The 23,072-nt window shown below is 37.2% G+C and overlaps 1 protein-coding gene across 4 annotated transcripts in view; it reads left to right on the top strand.

Annotated features, from left to right (window-relative positions):
• anks1b (ankyrin repeat and sterile alpha motif domain containing 1B) overlaps window positions 1-23,072 on the top strand; it is a 187,679-nt gene that overhangs the window by 58,138 nt on the left and 106,469 nt on the right. For all 4 annotated transcript variants that reach the window (XM_014473658.2, XM_023350596.1, XM_023350595.1 and 1 more), the window contains exons 6-9: window positions 11,179-11,254; window positions 12,823-12,924; window positions 16,579-16,701; window positions 18,418-18,605. In XM_014473658.2, coding sequence (XP_014329144.2) covers window positions 11,179-11,254; window positions 12,823-12,924; window positions 16,579-16,701; window positions 18,418-18,605 — 489 coding nt within the window. The remainder of the gene's footprint in view (window positions 1-11,178; window positions 11,255-12,822; window positions 12,925-16,578; window positions 16,702-18,417; window positions 18,606-23,072) is intronic.

Below are 23,072 nucleotides of genomic sequence, written 5' to 3'. Positions count from 1 at the left end.
TCTGCAAATATCAAAGAATTGATTTAGATTAGATGGTTATTAATGTTTTTTTGCACACTGTCCCCGTTTTAAATAAACTAATAAAATTAATTTTTTCCAGTTGGATAATTTCCTAATTTTTCAAATGGCTAGTTATCCAATAAAACAAGCTTAACTTTGATCCAAGTATTTATTTCAACATAATGAATACATGATCATGAAGGAAACCTTTTCTGATTTTAAAATACTATAATGGCATAATATTTAGTTTTTATGCGGTTGTGCTGTCATTGACAGAATTAGCTAATAAAGACATCCTCAGGTTGGTTGACACTCACTTGGTTATTTGTAGAAACGGTTTTGGTGACACACGAGACGTGAATCCCACAGTTAAAATACTGTTAGTGGCTGTTAGCGGCTAACCATTTCTGGCTAATAACAGCGAAGTTTACCGTCTGATTCAGGGCTTCCTGTTGGTGTTGAACTAAAAGACTTTCCTATATCTTTAAAAAGTCTGAACCGAAGTACCTGTATCATTAAAATTAAGAATGTGATGACTTTCTTAAGTTTAACTAAAATATATATACTGAAATCATGCTAATAGCAGCCAAAGAAGCTAGTAAGACACTGCTTGTTAACGTATGAGAAGTTTTACAAGTGTAGGAGTTAAAGTGAAATCTCTCTGTGATCTGGGCAGCCAAGTAAGTTCTTTGGGGAAATTTTGTTTTTATCAGCCGAGGCGTTATGAGACAGTAAGCCTTGGTTTTGTTTTTGTTACATCCCAGCTAGATATCTGTAATAAACTACGGGGGGCCAATTTCTCCAACTCTGGCCTCAATCCACAGACTGCCAGTTTATTTCAAGACCTGGCTTAAACTTCTTTGATTTAATTGAGAGTTTCTTAACTCCTCCGCTCCATTTGATCTCCCTGAACTTTGACCCATTTGTGCACCGTTTCAATCTCTCTGGTCAGCAGATCAGAAGAATCCCAAAGCGGTGCTGTTAAAAAAAAAGAAAAGTTAAATGCTTTGCCTCTGCAGGTCAGACAGGCGCTCTTGCTAACTGTTCTTAAAGCTCCTTTAAAAACAGACAATTGCTGTTTGTAAAAACAGCATAAAATGTTGTTTTTTTGTTGTTGTCTCACTTCTACAAATTCGAATCTTCTGAAATCTACAAGCTGTGACTAATTGGTCAAATCAAAAAATGTTCAGTGTCATGTTTAATGCTTATATATGCTTTTTTTTTTTAATTTAGCAGAAGGATTTAACTGTGACATTTTGTTAAAATAATGTAATCCACCATGAAAATTGAATGCGTCTATAAGGACATTTACCTGGATAAACCCTTTAAAAATCCTCTGCTGCATTTCAGTAATTGAAGAAACGAGTAGCTGCAGACGTTTGTGTTTCATGAATGGCTTAGGAAGCCGGCAGATTAGCAGTCGTGGCGGGTTCCTTCGTTTAAACTCGACGTTTTCTCCCCGAGTGTGTATCAGAGAGCCATGTACGCTGAACGTACCTCACATGGTTTGGTGGTTTGAAATGAATAATTGATTGTGAGGAAAGGGAGAGAGAGAACAAGGTGTTCCTGAGGGGTCCTCATAGTTCATGGTCTCTTTTCTCTTCATGCATTCATAGGGATTAGATGTAGACATTTACTGGATGCAAAGCTTAGTTACTGATAGTTCTCTGCTGAATTGGTTAAATGAGCATTACAAATTGGTTAATTTTGTTCAGTGTAGCTTCGGAAAAGTGGCTACAATCACTGTTACAATAAAAGTAACTTACTGATATTGTGAGATGTTTGATTTAAGTGTTAACCCTTCCTTACACTTCACAGCTTTTTCCTTGGAATATGGACAAAAAAAGTTAATCATGATAATGGTCGTTTTTGGCAATAGATGGTATGGCTGCAAATCAAAGCATTAAAATCTGTGAACAAAAATGGTAAAAGTAGTAATTGAATTGAATCGTATTTACTCAATTTAATACCAAAAGCCAGAATTATATGCTGGTAAAAGTTGAATCCACAGAGTGCTTTCATTTAACACTTGCTAGTGGATTTTCTTTTTTTAAACGTTGGATTATTTCTCACCCGATGTGCTGCTGTTCATTGATCATAAAGATTTGAAGGAAGAAGAAAAAAAAAAAACACTTCAAGGGATTTATTGCTCAGAGTATGAAAAATTCAGGGAGCTGCTGAGTCTGAAGCAACATAAACAAGGAGATGTAAAAGTTTTCTCACCAAAGTTGAGACACTTAAGAGATGTTACAAATCTTTGAACAACCTTATTATTGAACTTGTTTAAGCTCCATCTTCCTGCTGTTTAAAAGAAATACATATCAGATAATCTCAAGGCACTTTACAATCAACTAAATTCAATACATTCGTTCATTATTCAGTTGGGTTAAAAAGTTTTCTGTTCAAGGAAGTCATCGACTTGCAGTGTCTTTACTGAGCAGACCTGCTAAAATGAAGTCATTAATTTTAGTCTTTCTTGTGCAGATCCCTGAATCAGTGACACTGCAGTCATTACTGCCTTCACTCCTTTTATGTGTGTTCATGCCTACTCTGATCTGGAGAGCCGGGGTGTTTCTCAGCCTCAGGCTCCATGCCCCTGGTGAAGATGAGCACAAAGGTCTTTGATATGTCATCTCCTCTGCAGGACTCACTGCTGCTAGTTTATCAAGCTTGTTATGCAGAGTGGTGCAAGCCTTTGATAAATCTCATCTTTACTTTGCACCCTGCACTTTTGACTAATTTTTTAAAAATCAGAAAGGCATTAATACTGTACTCTTGTGCTTTTCAGGTTTAGCCACATATGGTGCAACAGTTTATGTTCAAAAGAACAGATAAATGGTGTGCACCAAAAATCATTTGTGTTGGATAATCTTAATTTTTTTTCCGGTCGTAAGTTACTTACTAACTCCATTTACTGAAGTATTACTTAAAGTGAGGTCTTAAATTATTAAATCTAGTAGTAGTGCAAAATTACGAGTCACTTCCATTGGTTTCTTTTTGTTTTCTTCAAATGTATTTAAATCAGAAAAAGCCAGTGGAAAATAAAATGATGTAACTGAAACTACATTAGCTGTAGTTCATACAGGTAGCTTCTGAAATCTTAGAAAATGATTGATAGGCATGGATTTATGGCTCCAATGTGATGTTTTGGTTAATGAGCATGATTCATTTGTGTCTGTGGTATTTATACAATCTAGAAAGACTGCCTGAGAGGAAAATTAAAATTAAAAAAATAAGGGAAATGAAAGAAGTCATTATAAAATATAGATATCTTATGCTGAATTTATTTGTTGGTAACCAAGGTTGCGTGCAATTTTGTTCACTTTGGCTAATAACTTATTTTTAAGCAGTTACGAGGCACAGTTGCGCCAGTAACTTGACAGATTGTTGCTAGGTAACCAAGAGTGAGTGAGTGAGTTGCTAGGTAACCAAAGAGTGATCTTGTCCCTTTCCACTTGACATAGCATAGCATACTGAATTATGTCAGTGACATCAGTAGCACCTGTGATGTCACCAGCATGGTTACCTACATTGACTTAATCCATTCAATATGGTAAATATTGCTAATAAATATGAAATTATGTAAAATGATTATTTTAAGTACAAGGCTAATGTTAGCATAATGGCTATCATTAGCACATTGAGTCAGTAGCATGTTGATACTACTTGCATTACTTAAGCTAACCTTAGCATTTTGGATCATTTTAACCTAACTCAGTACTAAACAAACAAGTTTAAAATGACCTAAGTACTAATTTAATTATTTTAAAACGACCTAACTAACTACTAAACCAACAACTTAAAAAAAAAAACCTAAGTACTAAACAAGCAAGTTTAAAATGACCTTACTAAGTACTTAAACAATTTTAAAAAGCTCTAACTACTAAGCTAACAATTTTAAAATGACCTACAGTGGATATAAAAAGTCTACACACCTCTGTTTAAATGCCAGGTTTTTGAGATGTAAAAAAATGACAAGACAAATATTTTCACAACTTATTTCTCCTTTAATGTGACCTATAACCTTTACAATGCTATTAAAAAACAAACTGAAACCTTTCAAGCGAAATATAAACTAAAAAACTTGCAATAACCTGGTTGCATAAAATATGCACACCCTTAAACTAATACTTTGTTGCAGCACCTTTGGCTTTTATTACAGAACTCAGTGTTTTTGGGTAGGAACTTATCAGCGTGGCACATCTTGATGTGGGAATATTTGCCCACTCTTCTTTGCAAAACCGCTCCAAATCCAATAGATTGCGAAGGCATCTCCTGTGCACAGCCCTCTTCAGATCACCCCACAAATGTTCGATGGGATTCAGGTCTGGACTCTGGCTGGGCCATCCTGAGACCTTTATCTTATTCCAGTGAAGCCATTCTTTTGTTGATTTAGATGTGTGATTTGGATCATTGTCATGTTGAAAGATGAAGTTCCTCTTCATCTTCAGCTTTCTAACAGAAGGTCGAAGGTTTTGTGCCAACACTGACTGATATTTTTAACTGTTCATAATTCAGTCCACCCTGACTAAGGCCCCAGTTCCAGCTGAAGCAAAACAGCCCCGAAGCATGATGATACCACCACCATGCTTCACTGTAGGCATGGTGTTCTTTTGGTGATGAGCATTGTTGTTTTTGTGTCAAATATACCTTTTGGAATTATGTCCAAAATGTTCACCTTGGTTTCTTCAGACCATAACACATTTTCACATGTGTTTGGGAGATTTCAGATGTCTTTCTGCAAGATTAAGTTGGGCTTTGATGTTTTTCTTTGAAAGATAAGGCTTCCGTCTTGCCGCCCTATCCCATAGCCCAGACATATGAAGAAGACGGGAGTTTGTTGTCACGTGTTCTGCACAGCCAATACTTGCCAGAAATTCTTACAGCTTCTTCAGTGTTGCTGCCTCCCTGACCAGTTTTCTTCTCGTCTTATCAATTTTGGACGGACGTTCTGTTCTTGGTAATGTTACTGTTGTGCCATATTTTCTCCACTTGATGATGATGATAGTCTTCACAGTGTTCCATGGTATATTTAATGAATTGGAAATTCTTTTGTAGCCTTCACCTGACTGATATCTTTGAATAATGAGATTCCTCTGATGCTGTGGCAGCTCTTTGCGGACCATGGCTTGTGCTGGATGATGTGGCTACAAAAATGTCAGGACAAGCTGAACAGCTGAACTTTTCCAGAGGCACTTTAATTGGTGACAGGTGTTTGCTGACTCCAATTTAGCATGAGTTTGAATGTAATTGGTTAAATCTGAAAACAGCCACACCCCCAGTCCTAAAAAGGTGTGCACACTTAAGCAACCACAGTACCTCAGTTGTTTATTTTTATTCCAGCACCCTGAAAGATTTTTGTTTGTTTTTCAATTGCATTGTACAGGTTAAATGTCACATTAAAGGTGGAAAAAGGTGTGAAATTGTTTGTCTTGCTGTGATTTTTACATTAAAAAACCGAACTACTAAACAATTTAAAAATGACCTAACTACTCAACAATTTTAAAAGACCTAACTAACTGCTAAACAATTTTAAAAGACCTAACTAACCGCTCAACAATTTTAAAAGACCTAACTAACTGCTAAACAATTTAAAAAGACCTAACTAACCGCTCAACAATTTTAAAAGACCTAACTAACTAGTAAACACACAATTGTAAAATGACCTAACTACTCAACAATTTTAAAAGACCTAACTAACTGCTAAACAATTTAAAAAGACCTAACTAACTGCTAAACAATTTAAAAAGACCTAACTAACTGCTAAACAATTTAAAAAGACCTAACTAACCGCTCAACAATTTTAAAAGACCTAACTAACTAGTAAACACACAATTGTAAAATGACCTAACTACTCAACAATTTTAAAAGACCTAACTAACTGCTAAACAATTTAAAAAGACCTAACTAACTACTCAACAATTTTAAAAGACCTAACTAACTGCTCAACAATTTAAAAAGACCTAACTAACTAGTAAACACACAACTGTAAAATGACCTAACTACTCAACAATTTTAAAAGACCTAACTAACTAGTAAACACACAACTGTAAAATGACCTAACTACTCAACAATTTTAAAAGACCTAACTAACTGCTAAACAATTTAAAAAGACCTAACTAACTAGTAAACACACAATTGTAAAATCACCTAACTACTACCAATTTAAAAAGACCTAACTAACTGTTCAACAATTTTAAAAGACCTAACTAACTGCTCAACAATTTAAAAAGACCTAACTTACTAGTAAACACAATTATAAAATCACCTAACTACTACCAATTTAAAAATGACCTAACTAAGTATTAAACAAATTTAAAATGACCCAATGAATGGCTCCACAGGTGTGATCTCATCAAATTTGGGCTCTGGCTCGAAATCCTCTTCCTGCAAGGTCTTCGTGTAAACGAAGGCCTCCCTGGGTATGATTTCAAATCTTGGCTCCAGTTCTAATGATTGTACCTGTGAGCCTTTGGTTGACAAAATCTCTGGTAGATAGGTTTCTAGATCTATGATGTCTGACACATCATCTTGAGGAATGTAGGCCTCCACAGGTGAGATTTCATGACACCTGGCCTCCAGGTGTAATTTCTCTTCCAGCAGATCTTTGGTGAAGATCTCTGGAGGAATCAAGGCTTCCATGGCCACAGTTTTGTTGGCCATGTTGTGGGAGGTTCCTGGTTTTTCTGGTAGGTTCACCGGAGCCACCCTAGAAGAATGTTTCCTACTGAACTTGGTGAAAAAATTCTTGATCCTTCCTTGCAGACCTTTGAGCATAGATTGTGGCTCAACTGGGTGGACAACGGCTTTCCTGGGTTCCTTACTAGATGCGTGCAATCTGACAAACAGATCCTTAACCACTACTTTGATTTCGCCAACCATATCGTTGATTGCTTCATCAACGTGATTGCGTGGATTGTCGTTAGAGTCAGAGTCTAAGATGGAATTGACTCTTTCCACCACATATTTGACAATGAGATGGTTTAAATTGTCAGTATGTTCTGTTCGGACTTCTCCGCCAACCTTTACGACCTTAGCAAAGGCTTCAGGCAACTTGTTGCCTACGATTGCTTCAATTGCTTCAGTGCTGCAGTTGTCCTTAGGAAGACTATCCAGAGCGTTGGCTATAAAGAGCTCCAGGATATCTTTCAAAATCCTGACCAGAATGCAGGTGGTGGTGCGAGCGGGGTCCCCTGTTGCCAGAAGCATCCACTCCATCCAGGTTAAGTTGGTGAAAAGTGGGTGGATTAAACCCCTCAGGATGTTGACTGTGATGTTCCGGGTCTCTACAATTGGAGAACGCATTCCGCTTGTCATTCTTGCTGGTTTGAGGATAGGTTTCACGTTTTCTGCTCTAACAGCAAGATCAACAATAAACTAATCCGTACTCTGCGACAAACGACTGCAAAGTGAGGATTAGAGAATAACAGAGAGCAAATAAACATCTATATGACGTCCGTTATATGAAGTCATAAGCATCAAACCCGCCGAATTCTAAGTTCTCACGTAATAAGTCACGTTTTCTAGACTTGTGTTAAAAGCTGTTTCCGAATTCTGGGTTTGCATCCGGGTCCTTCGGAGACCGGAAGAGAGAAGCTATGAACAGTTCTAGCCTTTAGCTAGCAAAAACAACCAATGCGCTCCTTTAAAGTTAGCCAAAAAACTGACATGTGGTAGTCTAATATCGCTTTTATTCAGTTTATTTCACTTTAAAAATGCTCACAGGATGCTGCGCGGTAGGCTGCAGAAACGGATAAGCATAAAAACCAAACTTGTCATTTTATTACTTAACATTTAAAGAGGAACGACGCGGCGGCAAATGATAGCAGCTGTCAATCATAATGACTGGCAGCCCTCGGTGTAACAGTGAACAGTTTTTGTCAGGTAAGAAGACTACCTCACCTTCTCCCCTTTCACAATAAACGTATACATTCGGGTGTGAAATATATACATTGTATACGCCACAATGTACTTTATTAGTTAATGTAATTAGAAAGATATTGCATTATGGAGAAGGTAAGCGTCCAACCATTGGTAACCATGGAATCAGTGCCGCACCGTCATGTAGCCTAGCATGTATGGACAAACTGGCTAGCATCTCGTCTTTTCTACGTTTTTCTACTGCTTTTCCGGTTTAAGGGGAAACAATGTTTAAGACATAGTGATATAAATCATGTGGTGTGAATTCAGACAAAGTCGGTACTTTGATCAGCACATCAGGAGGGAGGAGGTTAGGGTCGGTTTCTAAGCTAGCTGTTTCCAAACTTGGTAAATACCGCCGTCTATGAGCCCCAACCAGGTGTGTTACGTTCACAGACAAATTAGCTCGACTCGAACAAGTTAGAAGCCATGAATAAACTGGCAAAACAACTTTGGAAAACAATTTCAAGCGCTCTGTTCAATACTTCGTCCCTCACTTCCGACGTCTGTCATGGCGCCTCGAATGATTTAGTGACGTAGTTGCAAAAGTAGCTTGTTGAGTTCATCAACCTTGCTTAGCTGGCCATGAAAGCTAAAGTTTTTCCTGTGCCTACATCCCCCAGAATACTGTGTGGTTCTGGATCAGAGCTACGAAAAATGATTGGTTATTCTATCAGACGTATTATCAGTTGATATTAATCATGTGTCTATAGCGATATATATTGTTTTTGGTTTATTGTCCAGTTCTGACTGATAGCGTGTGTTTTAAAAATGAACAAGTATCAACTGGGGTTGTCATAAATTGTCTCTAGCAGACAGGAAGTTGTACATGTGAGTGGTAGTACAGAGCTGTGTGTAGGTGTGAGTGTGAATGAATAATTTATACAAGTAGCAGTGTTTCTCTTTCTCACTTCCTACTGTTTCCATTTTAATGAAGGAAATTCCCCGTAGAGGATAATTCTACTACCTGCATGTTGGGCAGGAAGCCAACGCAGGGTAAAAGCCGTAGATTTGAACCAGGATGTCGACAGGACAGCGAGTGCTTTCTTTATCTTCTCAGAAAGTGTGCTGGTAAAGCATTGTGCTTTGGATCAGCTGCCAGTGTTGCGTAAAGCCATCTTAATTATGTAGAGAGACTCAAATGCATGTCTTAAGTGATTCCTCTGTTGACATGCTGTAAGTTTTTACTCTGTCATCTGAATTCAGCACAGCCAACAGATCAGACTGCCCTCCACTTTTCAATTGCAGGAAACTCCTCAAGAGTCAGAATCGCCTTTTTGCTTCCTCATGACATCACGGTATTATTGCCAGGGGAAACGGGGCAGGAAGTGGTATGGGAAGTTGAAAAGGGAAGGTCAAATGTGTCAGAATACGGGGCGGCTCCCTTCCTGTACCAGGGCCTCCTCTCAGGCATGGGCTTTAAAACCTGGATGATTTTCTTTTTGGGATTATCCAGCAGAAGCCTTTCTTGAACCTTCCGCAGGCTCTCGATTTTTTTTATTTATTTATCTTTTTTTAAGGATCCTTGCAATTGGTTTCCTTTCCCGTGCATCACTGGTGATGTTTCAGGAGAAACGGTTGGGTCACAGTAAGTCTGATGTGCCGCAGCGCTGCGCTCAGGGTGCAGGACTGGCTGCTGTCCAGATGATTTGTCTTCATTAAAGCTGGGAGTTCAGTTCACGGCACTGTTTTCATCCAACCATGAAGGATGCAACGTATTTAGCTGTTTGGCTGCATTTACGCCTTGTTGTTTCTGTGTTGATTTGTGCGTCTTTGTGCCCCACATGGGCATTACTTCTTGTAGCGATGGTTGATATGAGATGCAGAAATCAAACTTTTACAACACTTTGTTGCTAAAAAACTTCCTACCCCTGCAAACCAGATTTCTTCTGGAGAGACATAACATGTAATTGTGATAAAAATAGTAAGAATTTGACTTTTTTTGGTAATTTTTCCAAAAGACCTCATTTAAATCCACTTGTAAGCTCATAAATAAGCAGTTACGAGATGGAAATAATAGTTATGTAGGCTCACTTAATAAGACTTTAATGCTGAGTTTTCTCTACTTTGTGTTATTTTTGTGCTGCAAAAGCTCACATCATTGACCCAAGATGCCACTCTTTGCTAGACAAGGGAGCTTTGGAAGTTTTTATCATCTCTCTCTTATTGTACCTGAGGGTAAGATGATGCCACTGTGCATTAAACAGTTATTTAAAATGTTTTAATTATTGCTCTGATAACTAAAATATGTTCAAGTCAGTCTGGAGAATAAAATGGAAAATTGAAACAGAAGTAAAAGGAAACGAAAAACAAAAGTAAAACAAAACGAAGTGGTAGGAAACAAAAAGAGGAGAAAGTAAAACACAGTCAACAACAACCTGCATCTTCATCGCAGAGTTTTCTTATGGGCCATTAATAACTTTGAATGTCTAAAAAGAGAAAGATTTGGAGTTGAGTTAATATTCTCTGCATTCTGGATCAGCTGAGGAACTTGAAAAAAACCGCATCAAGCGGTTACATCGCAACTAAGTCTACAGATCACAAACACATGCCTGGTTTTTCTCCATTGCTTTGGGTCGGGATGCATCAGATTTTTCAAATATTGCTCAAGTTGAAGAATGTAGTTTTAAAGACTTTACTTTAAGTACATTATGGTGTAAAACGTCCCCAATGTTCCTCACAGTAGCACTCGTAGTGTATTTTTTTCATTGTGTGGAATTAGAGCAGCTTGTTCTCTGCAGCTTAATGAATTTCATATTTCAAACCTCCTTTTTCCAAAACATCCTGAATTTGGTGTTAAAATGTGATTTCAGTCACTGAAATCTGTGCTAATAAGCAGAAAAAAAACATTAATCAATGTTCCAAGCACCACCACAAACTCCAGAATCGGTTCAACTCTGCAGCCTTTTCTGAGGAGGAAACAGTTTGGTCCTTTATCTGCCTCCCTGTGCTGATTTCATTGTATTGCGTCATACCTGTATTATTATTAGCACCCAAGACAGATACTATAGGATGAGTGAAAATGGGATGTTTACACACACAATAATATCACTGCATGACTTCTTTTAATCTTTTGACCTGTGAGAGAGATTAATATTTATATCAGATCATAATGATGAATTTGATACGTTTTAATTGCTGCGCTCTTCTGCGATGTCCGTTGTGCTATCAGTCCACCTCTGGTCTATTTCTGTCTTCGATTTAAGTTGTAAAAGTTATTGAATATTACCACATGTGTGTTCTCTCCGTTTCTTGCAGACGGAGAATGGGAGTGCCCTTCATGAAGCTGCCCTTTTTGGAAAGATGGATGTGGTTCGCCTTTTGCTTGACTCAGGTTGGACTATAAATATGCTACAATAAAACAAGTGCTGTGCTTTTTATAGGTCTGCGCTCCCCTTGTTTTTATCGTAACCTGCAGTCAAATGCTCCACATGTTTAGTTATTTATGTAGACGCGAGTGTTCAGTTTTTTTTCCCCTCTGATGAATCAAAGTTAAATGTTTTATTTTTGGCTTTGATAATCACATATTTCAGGATGTGATATCAATGAATCACTCAGTTTGATTGTTGAAGTAAATGATACATAATTGTATGAAAATGAATTCATATGCTGAATTCTTATGCTAAAACCACATTTCTGACAAAACGGTACGTTAAACCCTGAACTACTTTCTGGACAATGTTGTCCTTTGGTTGCGCTGCCATCTTCCCTGCAGCTCCCTGTTTCCTGCAGGACTTCCTCCGGTGGCCATGCTCTTTCTGGTCAGGGTTACAGTACATCAACATCCTGGATTGTTGTAAACTGTGCTGTCATAAATCATTGGACTTCCTATTTGAAGCTTTGAATGTATTGTATGTTGTTTTGCTAAAATAGTCATAAAACCTGAACAAAATTCATATTTTGTCAACTACAGGCTTCCTTTGTGTGTAACACTGGGACTTTATATGATTGATGAACACAGAGTAGTGCATAATTTATGAAGTAAATGAAAATGCAAGATGGCTTGAACAAATGAAAATATGAAAAATTTGTTGTTTCTTTTATGTCTACACCTTGGTTGTTACCGCTACATGTTTTTTAGACTCATAGGCCATTTCTACATGAAAATTCTACTGACTTCATTCTACAAGGTCAACAAGGAACTTGTTGACCTTGTAGAATGAAATCAACAAGTTCCTTGTTGACCTTGAAAATATAAAATAAAAAAAATGGGTTTGCAAAAACTTCTCTATATATAAAAGAAGAAAAAAATACAAACACCCTTTTCAGAAATTTAGCAGTTAAAAAATTGTGAACAATTACAATTTTCCTTCTGCTTCATTGAATTGTTTGTCTCCCACATAAAATCCAAATAATATTCATTATGTTGGATAAATGGATTTGTAAGACACAATGACGTTTCCAACTTAATTTTGTAATATTTATCAATGAAAAAAAATGGTTTCAGTTGCAAGATTTACTTGAAGAAGCAAATGTTAGAAAAAGCAACAAGAAAGAAATTAATAGATTATGACAATCGCATCTCAGTTCGTCATTTTGACTTTCATTCATCATTTCAGTCGTATAGAGTGAATTAGTCAGTCAATAATGTGGAAAATTTAATAAAATAGTAACATGGACAGTTATTCATCTGCACAAATTAATGGTATTTTGATTATTTGCAATCTCTTCTTAGACTGTGACGGCTGTTTACTCCATAATTTTGTGGTAACTTGTTGCTTCAAAGTCAAGTTTTTTGTATTACATTTAACAAGTTAATAACATTTGCGCCTCTAAAAACATTCAATTCACCAGTTTTTGATTCGTCTTGATTGATTACATTGTAATGGTGCGTTAAGTTCTGTCAAACATTGTTTCAATTTTTCGCTTTTGTGTTACTATTATTTTGCATGTGAACTTCAGGGATAGATGCCGATTTGAGAGACAGTCAGGGGAGAACAGCGCTGGAGATTCTCAGAGATCACCCAGCACCTAAATCTCAGCAGATAACCGCTCTTATTCAAGGTAAGAGACACAGACTGTCACTGAGAGAACCTGAGAATTTGGGGTTGTTGCTGTTGCACAAATAAAAAAGGTAACGACTTCCAGATTTAAGTGGAGATTTTTAGTGTTTTCATTTTTCCACACCTGACTGCACAGTGATTTGTGTTTGCTCAGAGATCAGTGGCTGCTGTTTGGGTTTTATTGGCTGTAGGTGACAGTTGAGATTGAATTTGTTGAATGGTGTGGACATATTGAGCCACAGAGCAGCATATTGGCACATATGACATTGTGACCTTTGAAACAGGTTGTTGTCTAACTGAGAAATCTCATTTGTTGAGAAACTTTGTCTTCCCTCTGGGAAACAGTGCAAGTTGCTCTGATACCAAAAACAATAAAGCATCCGTTCCACATCTCTTCAATTGTCTCACAGGATGTGATTTATGACGTTGATGGGTTTCTGGGATGTGTAAAGTGAAAAGCAGTTGGTTTAAAATCTAAATCTGTTTAGAGAGTAATATCTAATAGCAAAAATGCTGAATTAAAAAATACATGTTGTAGGATGTACGTGTCTATTTAGAAGTTCAAACAATGATTTGAAAAAAACTTTACATTTTTGCATTTGGACAAAAATGTCAGTACATAAATTAAAGAATCTGTGAGTAAAGACGACAAAATAATGTATCACAGAGGTTTAAAGCGGAGCGGCAAAAGCAAAGGCGGTGGATTAGGAGTTCTTGCTAACAACCGATGATGTCATCCAAGACATGTTGCTGTCTCTGCTGCTGAGAAATTAAGTTATAAGACTGTCATACAGCAACAGTCTTCAGTCAGAGGCCTTTTCAGACTGACTGCTACTGAAGTTCTTTCCTCTTCACAGTATCACCACCAACAATGACTCTTGAAGGAACAGGAAAAATTAAAACTAACTAACTGTTCCAATGGGCTTTATTGTGTTTCTTTGGAGGTTCAAGCACTGGAAACCTGATTGGCATTAGGGTGTTAATGTGTGATAGGCTGGTTCTAAAACTGTTTGCGCAGCTAGCATTTATCAAAAGATATATTTTTATTTCAGAATAATTCTTTTCCAGGTTGCCGCCGTGTTCTTTCTCATGATCTTACTTTAATTTGATCTCAATTCATTGGTCTTGAATCATTAGGTAACTAGGTCATAGATTTGTCCTTTGGACTTTAAACAATAACAACTCTTTTTGCAGTTTTTTCTTTCTTCAACCATGCACTAAAATTCCAGTTTTTGCTCTCGTACATGTTTTGTGTTTAACCAGTGATTACCAGTGTGAATTTCCTGCGCAGTCCCCAAGGATCCAAAAATTACATCTTCTAAACGCGGTAAACATTAAAACGCTGTAATCCTGTGGCTTGGAGGCCCTCTCTGTCTGTCAACGTGGCAACTATGGCGTGTATAACGGGCACGTAGTTATCGTTAATTTAAAGCAACAGAGATAAATGCGCACAGAAACCAAGGAGTAGTTGGATGAAGAGCATTTGCGAGAGCCAAAGTCAACCACAAATGAGGTTTAATTAGGAGGCAAAAAAAAAAAGAGAAGCTGAGGCTCGGGAATGTGACGAGCTGGCAACAAAACTGATAGTTAAGCCGAAAAACACAATGAAATGGAAAGAAGACTGTAATCTGAAGTTAAAAGTACAAAAATCATGGAGTAACAAATTAGCAAAATATTTATCCTGATCTTATCTGTTCCATTTAGTTCCTTAATAAGGATTTGGGTTTTTTGTTGGTGGATGAAATTATAAACGGTTCCAAATACTCGACAGATTTGACTCTGTATCTTCAGGTGTCTGCAAGAAGATGTAGGTGAAGAAAGTGTTTATTTTTCAGCATCACAGTGACATGAGTGTATAAGAAGTCTATCCACTGTGTGATGAACAAGGAAACCACTCAGTGATCCAAAATAATCACTTTGCGATGGTGGACAGTTTAAAAGATAAATACAACTGAATGTCATCTGCATAGATGTGATAGGCGTTATGTAATAAAGGCTGAATATTTTCAGCTAATGGAAGAAAATAATGTGCCTAGAATTGACCCTTGTGGAACACCATAGATTAGAACTTGATGCAGGATCTTCTATCAGATATATAGCTACTAGAGCTACCGGCATCACACAACACAGTTAATTGAATGCTTATGGATCTATCTTAAATTAGTCTGAATGCTAATATTGAATGAAAATGACAACTTTAAAAAAAAAAAGTTCCGCCTTAAACGTGCAGCATACAAGTCAAATTAAAGGTGGAACTGGTTTTAAAGTTTTTGCGTGACAAAAATCTGCCTCAATGTTCATTTTGAACTCAGTTTATCAGCATAAAGCTGAAATACTTTATATTTGAAGATGCATTTTAATATTCTTTTCAGTTAATAATACATACAAGAATAAAGAGAGATTAGATGTTCTTCCATGTCTTTACTTAACTGGACTTTGCATATTGATCATGGTTAAGGAAAAAGATCCTACTGCTACATTATAAATAGTCCTGCATTAATATGGAACAAATCTTTATATATATGCTTTGGAAGGGATTACAGCATTCGAAACGTAAAAATTCACTCCGCTGTAGATGTCTGTCACAAACTTTTCTATCCAAATCCAATCTCACCAAGCCAGAAGTGGAAAGATGTTTGGGCATCAGCATGAACAGGAGGCTGGCTGTGTTTGCGTGTGATAGGAAGGAAGAAAGGGCGAGAAGGGCGCACAGCTGCGGCTGGGTGAAAGGATCAGCTGCGAGCCATTTCCTGGTGGAGAGGAGACGGAGAAGGACACACGCATGCAGAGAGCTTGTAGCTGCTGAGACTCGGCTTTCTGGCACATTGTTAGGAATGATTCTCACTTGACTTACTGGACGCCTCATGCTGCACACAAAAACAAAAAAAAAATAAACCAACTGGTTGTCGTTATTCTGCGGTTTGTAGAGAATCTGTAGAAAGTACAAGATAAATACTTTCTACATACTATACTTTCTCCCTTATTTTCAGTCTTTTCTGTTAGATTCATAATTAAATGCCAAAATTGGGGATTATAAACAATAACTCAATTAATCGCATGATAAATTAAAGCAAGCTCAATAATTTCCATTTGCATGATTTATAGTTTTTCTCCTTCTCTCTCTTTCTACCAAAACTGGTCTTCAGTTTGGTTCATTGGTCTCATCTAACCTTTTTGTTTAGAGAGACTTCATAATTAATTTTTATTTGGTGTTTCAGTTATTTTGTTTATTCATTTTGGATATTTAAAATGTCTTCCAGTTACAGTGTTAAATGTTCATTAGAATTTAAAGTTTATTGATCTTTGATGGCGTTACGATGTTACGATAATGTTGCAGCATTATCACGATAAACATAATTATTTATTGCAATAACTTCTGGGACAATTTATTGTTGATCCTGCTTCGTCTCCTCACTCACTGGAATTTCTTTCCCCTATGTTGCTCTATAAACAGCAGACAGCTCTGCTAGCAGAAGCTGTGAAGTGACTGTGTGGCAAAGGCGAAGGTGTGAATTGAATGCAGCTCAAGCTGTTTTCCATGCTGCTGATTGCTCTACTTTATTGATCCAGGAAAAATAACTGAAGTGGGATCTCCGACCCGGTTTGGCTGGTACCGTTTTGTCCTTTCACTCATTGACCGTCCATGTCTTTGTAGAGTACATGATGGACGACATGGAGAGACAGAGTATTTTGGAAGAGCCGGTCCGGAAGTGTCCCGTGCCCGCACCTCGGACCTCGATCTCCTCGCCTGCTGCCTCGCCGTCCCTCCGACATAAGAGTGAGTTAGAAGATGGCTGATTTTTCTGTGTTTGAACATTATCCCATTTGTGACCCATTTTCAGTTTACTATGAGAGACCAACATATTTTTATTCCAAGGAATTCGTAATTACATGCATCCCAGGGATTTGGAAGAGAAAAAGGCCCACAGCATCATAGATCCTCCACCGTACTTTACAGTGGTCATGATGTTCTTTCCTGAAATTAACTGTGAAACTTTGTCTTGCTTGGTTTACCCATCGGCTTGAAACATTTAAATTAATGCACCGACTGTAGTCGATTATTCACAATTATTCAAATGAATCATGATTAATTGATTATAATCAACTCATTTAGTAATCAATTAATTGTTAAGAAAAGACGGACTTAAAAAAGAGGCCATTTACTGGAAGAACAGCGTACTCGGATTAGTATTTAGGAAAAGTGTCCAAAACAACCTGTTTTGCATTTAAGATAAAAAAAAAACAAAAAACCTTGTCTGTAAATATGTTCTACACAAAACTCCTCAAATGACAAAACTTTAGCTTCACTTAGTTCAAAATTTGTTAAAAAAACAGTCTCCTATTAGGCTCATCCTTATTTTAAGACACAAATTTGTTCATTTACATTTTTAATGCATTTCTAATATGATAATTGAATATAATTTAATGAAAAGTCAGCAGAATTTATCAGTTTTCTTGTCTGATTAATTGTCAGAATAATTAAGACTAAAATAATCATTAGTTGCAGTTACTGTAGATATGATAGAAGAAATTGATATGCCACTGTTTTATTATAGTCATTATCTGATCTTTGTTTTCCTCACACTGAAAAGTGATTTTGAGAAATTGGCCGCTAAGTCACAGGAAGTAATGGATTTACCAGTTAAATTCCTCGACTCTTTAATTTACTTAAAGTAAAATTAATAAAGTGCTCGAGTTTTGTTAAAAGTTTTTCTCCACAGAATAAATGTACTTGAATAATTTTTTTATTCAAGTAAATGTAGATTTATGCTGCTGCAATAAAACACATCTAAGGCTGTCAACAGAACTATGAAGGCTTCAGTGAATGTTTAAATCCACTACAAGATTATAGATGTTTAGAATCCAAATACTCAGGATTTATAACTTCAAGTAATTCTGCAACAGCAGCAAGGAAAACAGCTGTGAGCGCCACACAATGTTTTTAAAAATTGGTTAGCCCTCTTAATGTTTCTGCTTCATCCGTCAATCAGAGGTTAAAGTAAATACTGACACTTAAGAAGTTTCTGGATGCATGCATAATAATATTCCAGTAAAACCAGACTGTATTTGCATAAGATGATCACAATGCATTTGCTGCATTCGGTTTAGTTCATGAATTATTGGTCAGGACTATATTCCAGATAGAAACTAATTAATGTGTCTGATTATCATAAAGACAGTCAGGTTGCTAAATATTCAAAATATGTGTTTTTTCATTATTCTGTCATAAAAATCAGGTCTTCTATAGGGGAACAATTACTGCCCATCTGTGCAGCCATGTGTTAAACTGGTCCAACACTGCCCCCTCTGTTAGAAATATGGCATAACAAGTTACATTCCTTCATATCTCCTGTTCTATTAATTATTTAAAAATGTAAAGAGTTGATTATCATTGACCAGAAAGCAGATAAAATAGGTCCAGTCTTCTATTTTTGCTAAACTAAATAATCGTTACTTTCTAATCGTCCTCCTCTCACTCTCTCTCCCTCCACAGATGATGCCGTGACGAGCGAACTGTCGAAACTGCTCCATGACATCAAGAAGTGCCGGGACCGGGACTACTCCTTCGAGGAGCTCTGCCACACCATCTCGTCCCACTCCATGGACAGCTTCGGCAGCGGGCGGCTGTCTGACGAGGAGCGCCCCGACAGACCGAACGGCACCTTGACTCGAGTCAGCAAGGTACTTTTTAAACTTAAATTAGCATCTGATACAAAGTTTACATCCATTCATCCTGGTAATCAGTGTCGTATTTCAGGGTGAAATGGTAATGATTTTTGTTGAAATTGATAAATAGACACAAACTACTATGCGGATAAATGTTCCTCAGCGACACCTTTTGTGTTTCTGGCTGGATATGTGAGCATGCTTTTAGACAAAATTGATAAAGCTGATTTTATCTCTGCCACATACCTGACTTTTAAGGATAATATTTACGTTTTCACTGAGTACATGATCTTTCCAGTTTGTTTGGAATCATTGTCCTGTTGGACAATTTCCTCAAAATTTCATTGAGTATAATTTTGATCCTTTTTGAATTAGAACAAATCCAAAATAAATGCAAGATTGTCTAAACTTTAGTTAGAAACAATTCTGTTATCTAATAATTTTACGCTGCAGTAATGGTTTAAATAGACCCTTTAAAGCCCAATATTAGCATGAAAACAGCCATGATGAATGCATATAAAGTATGAGTCTCTGGTGAAACATTTAAAATCAAGTTTAAAAGAAGTCTCCATTAAAAGGAAAGAAATCGGTGTTATCTTACTGTAACGTGGGATTGGACGGTGTTACGCGCAGCTTCCTGTTTACTTCAGGAAGAGGTGTACGCTGAACAGATGGCGTATGAAAATCCCCTTTACGTTGTGCAGATTCAGCCCACGCTTCACATATCATTTCGTGGGCAGGAGTGTTTTGGTTTCCTGTGCAGATTATCTACACAGAGAGGGAAAACACTCATTTATACATTCTGTATTCCTGTTTTTACTTGTTCTGTTAAACATTCAGACTTTAAACTTCAACAGCACTTCCAGGGAATATCAGATAGATGTTTGAGGGCTACGCTTGAGGGATTTTTATCCTTCGTCTCTGCTATTCCCTTTTTACAAACCACAGTCAGCTGTGTTACAAAATAATTTATTCCTACTGGTGCAACTTCTATTTTTCAGCTTGTTTTACATTTCCTGTCATTAAGGATACAAATTAGAGAATATTTAATCAAGAGTTTGATTTCTTTAGATCCCAACTCCTGATAAGCGTCTGCTGAAATCGATGTTTTCTGATTAGAGTGGTTTAATTCAAACTTTGGGCTGTTTTTCTCAACACATAAAACTGACTTAAGACTTAAACTTAATGTTAACAAGCATGACAAGCTTGAAAGTTAATTTTCAAATGTTAGTGTGGTAACCCAAATGCATTCCTGACGTACACCAATGCAGGGTTAGAGATGCACTATCTGTCATGGATTTCATGAGAAAATATTTATTTCAGTCAGTAAGAGAATTGAAAGAAAAATGCTTGTGAACTTCTGTGCATGACAATAGTTTTAAAAAAACAGCTGCTGCTGTCAACTCTTCAAATTTATTGGGGTGTAAATGTTTGCAAAATAGTATGTAAATCTGCTAAATGAAAACACAAAGTCCTTTCTAACAAGCAGCTTTTCAACTGAGAAGTTAATTAAATATTTATGAGTGGAGTGGTAACGGCATGCGTTTTTGACAGATTCCAGAGAAGCTGCTGCAAATACTGATAAATAATAAGATCTTATTAAAGTACTAACTCTTTAAACATTTTCTGCTTTCTCTAACTTATTCCAGTCATTATTTTTTAACTCAATTTATCTATAATTGTCATATATTTACAATTGCATGTGATCTTATTGCTGGATTAAATTGACTCCATTGCTGATCCATATTGGTGTTTTTTTGTTCCTTCCTCTTTATACTTTGGTTTGTACTTTCTCAGATTCCCCAGCAGAGGGCAGTATCAGACAAACATGCTAAAAACGCCATTCTTGCTGCAGTTAGAAAGCGGCTGTAATGTGTTTGTTGAACGAATAGCTGCTCAGAGCCTGGAGATGTTAGTTTTCTGTCATTGATCCATGTTTGGACTAAAAGCTGATCAAACCTTAACTGGATCTATTGGTTATTTTTACGAACCGATCGGAAAACTTCAGCTTCATGCAGATCGTTTCCACCTGAGCCTTCATGCCGCAGATGCCCACACAGAAATCAGTGTGTGTCTGCGCTTTGTACTCCCTCGTTACAGCGCGTCTGTTTTTCTTTCTCTCCTTTCTTTGAGTGTTGTGACGCTGATCAATAGCTCATCATTTTCCCATGTCTGCTCTGTGTGAATGGAGCCAAATTATATTTATCTGCAGCAACGCATGCACTGAAACCATGAGGCTCACACACCTGTGCCTGAGCAGTGAACACACACACACCTCAGGTCATTTAGGTTGTAATTATCTCAATCCATCTTATGCCTCTCTCTCTCAATAAGCACCAATTTAGGTTGTGTTCCGGACTTGCTTTGTGTGTGTGTTTTTGTGCCTCAGGGCTGGTGTGTGAACATGTTTCCAGGGCCATTAGTTTGTGATTTAGTGAGGCCATTAGTCATGAATAAAGCTCTGAACAGCTCTCTGACATGGCATCTCGCTGTGGCACTGTGCCCATTGTGTGCAGTGGAGAAGAATACAACTCAGTGTGTGTGGTAGCTGGAGCCAAGAGGCAAAATAAGTAACAAGATGAGTATTTCCTCAGACCTGCCTTACTCTAAAAAGGAGCAGCAGAATTCCAGAAATGTAGCTCATATGTAATATTTTTAGCGTTTAATGTAAACAACTCCATAAAAGCATGCTATATGATCATTTTAAATGTTTTTGTTTGAATTAGTTACAAATGAAGAGCAGTAGTGCCACCTAGTGGGTGGCACTACTACTATAACTGTATTTATTTGAAAACAGTTTTTTATGCAGTAAAAAACAATAAATTTATTAAATTTAAAGCAGGGGAGACAAGTTATATTTTGTTATGGTATGTTTGAGTATTTTTGAATTTGATGAAGCATTTTCAGTCTTGTTCTTACCTAAACCTGAATTTATTTTATTACAGTAAGTTGATAAGACCTAATTTTCTAACAAGTTGCTCAATTGAAGAGCAAATGTATAAAAATATGTATTTTCCTTGTAGGGTAGACAGGTTTCTGGCAGCAACAACCATTATGACAACATCTAAGCATCTTTATTCAGACTTTATCCAAATCATAATCTTTTCTGATATGAAATTAACTCTTCTGTCCATCAAATGAGACGAGATAATTCCTGAAAAATTGCATGATGTAGACGCAGAGCATGCTTTGACAGCCTGTGTAATATTGATTAGCTTTGCAGCTCTGTTGAATAATTAAACAGATCCTTTTCCTTGAACATGGACTGACATTAGATTTTTACTGTAATGAAAGGAAACGCCTCCCATCCAGTGCAGCATGTGTGTATGGCCACTGCAGTCCATTTTAGATGGATCGATGACTGATTGTTCAAAGGGCCCTCTGCAGTCTGCAGCGACTGGTCCACCTTTTACTACCCATAATTCCATTCCTTTTTCATTTGCTGCTTAGAATGTTTTCTCCATCCTTCCTCCTCTGGCTTCTTCTCCTTGTATTCATATTCTGGGTGTATTCACTTTGTGCAACCTGCTGGGGTTTGTGTCCTCAGCTGCATGGAGGTTCACAGTGGAATCAGGTGGGATATATCTGTCCTAATGCACCTCACACACACGCACGCGCGCCCACGCACACACACGGAGAGACAAGCCCCCAAGAAAGCATTTTGTAGATGTGTGTAAGTTTCCGTCTTCTTCTTTGTCAGTACTACCTGTGCTGTGTGTGGTCCTTTATGTAACCAAACCAGTGTAGCTCTGTCTTTGTTTTTAGGATCTCGTTGTTGTTGAACAAATTGAAAAATAAATTTGCTTAATGGAAACACACCAATTCAGAAAACCTCACATTTTTGACGAAAAGAGGAAGAAGACGACAGGAAGTAGTAGGAGGATGATGGTGCGTCCTGTTTTTTAAGGACTTGTTTCTTATTTACTGGAAACACTGCAATTATGAATTGTTTTTTCCAATATTAACGGAATATTGTAAACGTTTTCCACACATTTTAAATGGAAACGCAGCTGGTGACTGCACATCCATCAAAGCAGTAGAAAACTTGTGCATGGTGCAGCTAGTAAGTTTGTTTTTGACACTTTTTACTTGCCGCTTTTGGTGCCACCATTACGCTTTTCTAAAGGTGCCACTGACCAATCACTAACCACCATTAGTGCTTCGAAAGAGAAATATGAAGCAGTTATTGTTAGTTTTGGGTGTTAAGAAAAGACAACAAAAAACCCCTGTTTATTAGGATGGTGTTAATTAGTCAGCAGGTGGATGTGCTTCAGCAGGATTCTGTCTCAGTTCATGCTGAGGAAGTAATTCTGGTTTTTGATTAGTTGGATTAAGGACGCATTGGAAAGCTGCCTGACATGGACCCAGAAGAGTTTAGAAAAACCGATCTGACAATTTAGCGTTGAATTCCTGTCTGCGTCTTGGATGTTATCAATGATTCTCTGCTTCATCACACCTGACTGAAATTAAATGCTCATTATC

The sequence above is a fragment of the Xiphophorus maculatus genome, chromosome 17, assembly GCF_002775205.1.
Source record: "Xiphophorus maculatus strain JP 163 A chromosome 17, X_maculatus-5.0-male, whole genome shotgun sequence".
Lineage (NCBI taxonomy): Eukaryota > Metazoa > Chordata > Actinopteri > Cyprinodontiformes > Poeciliidae > Xiphophorus > Xiphophorus maculatus.
The sequence above is the reverse complement of the archived record's forward strand: the minus strand, read 5'-3'. Positions and strand labels throughout refer to the sequence as shown.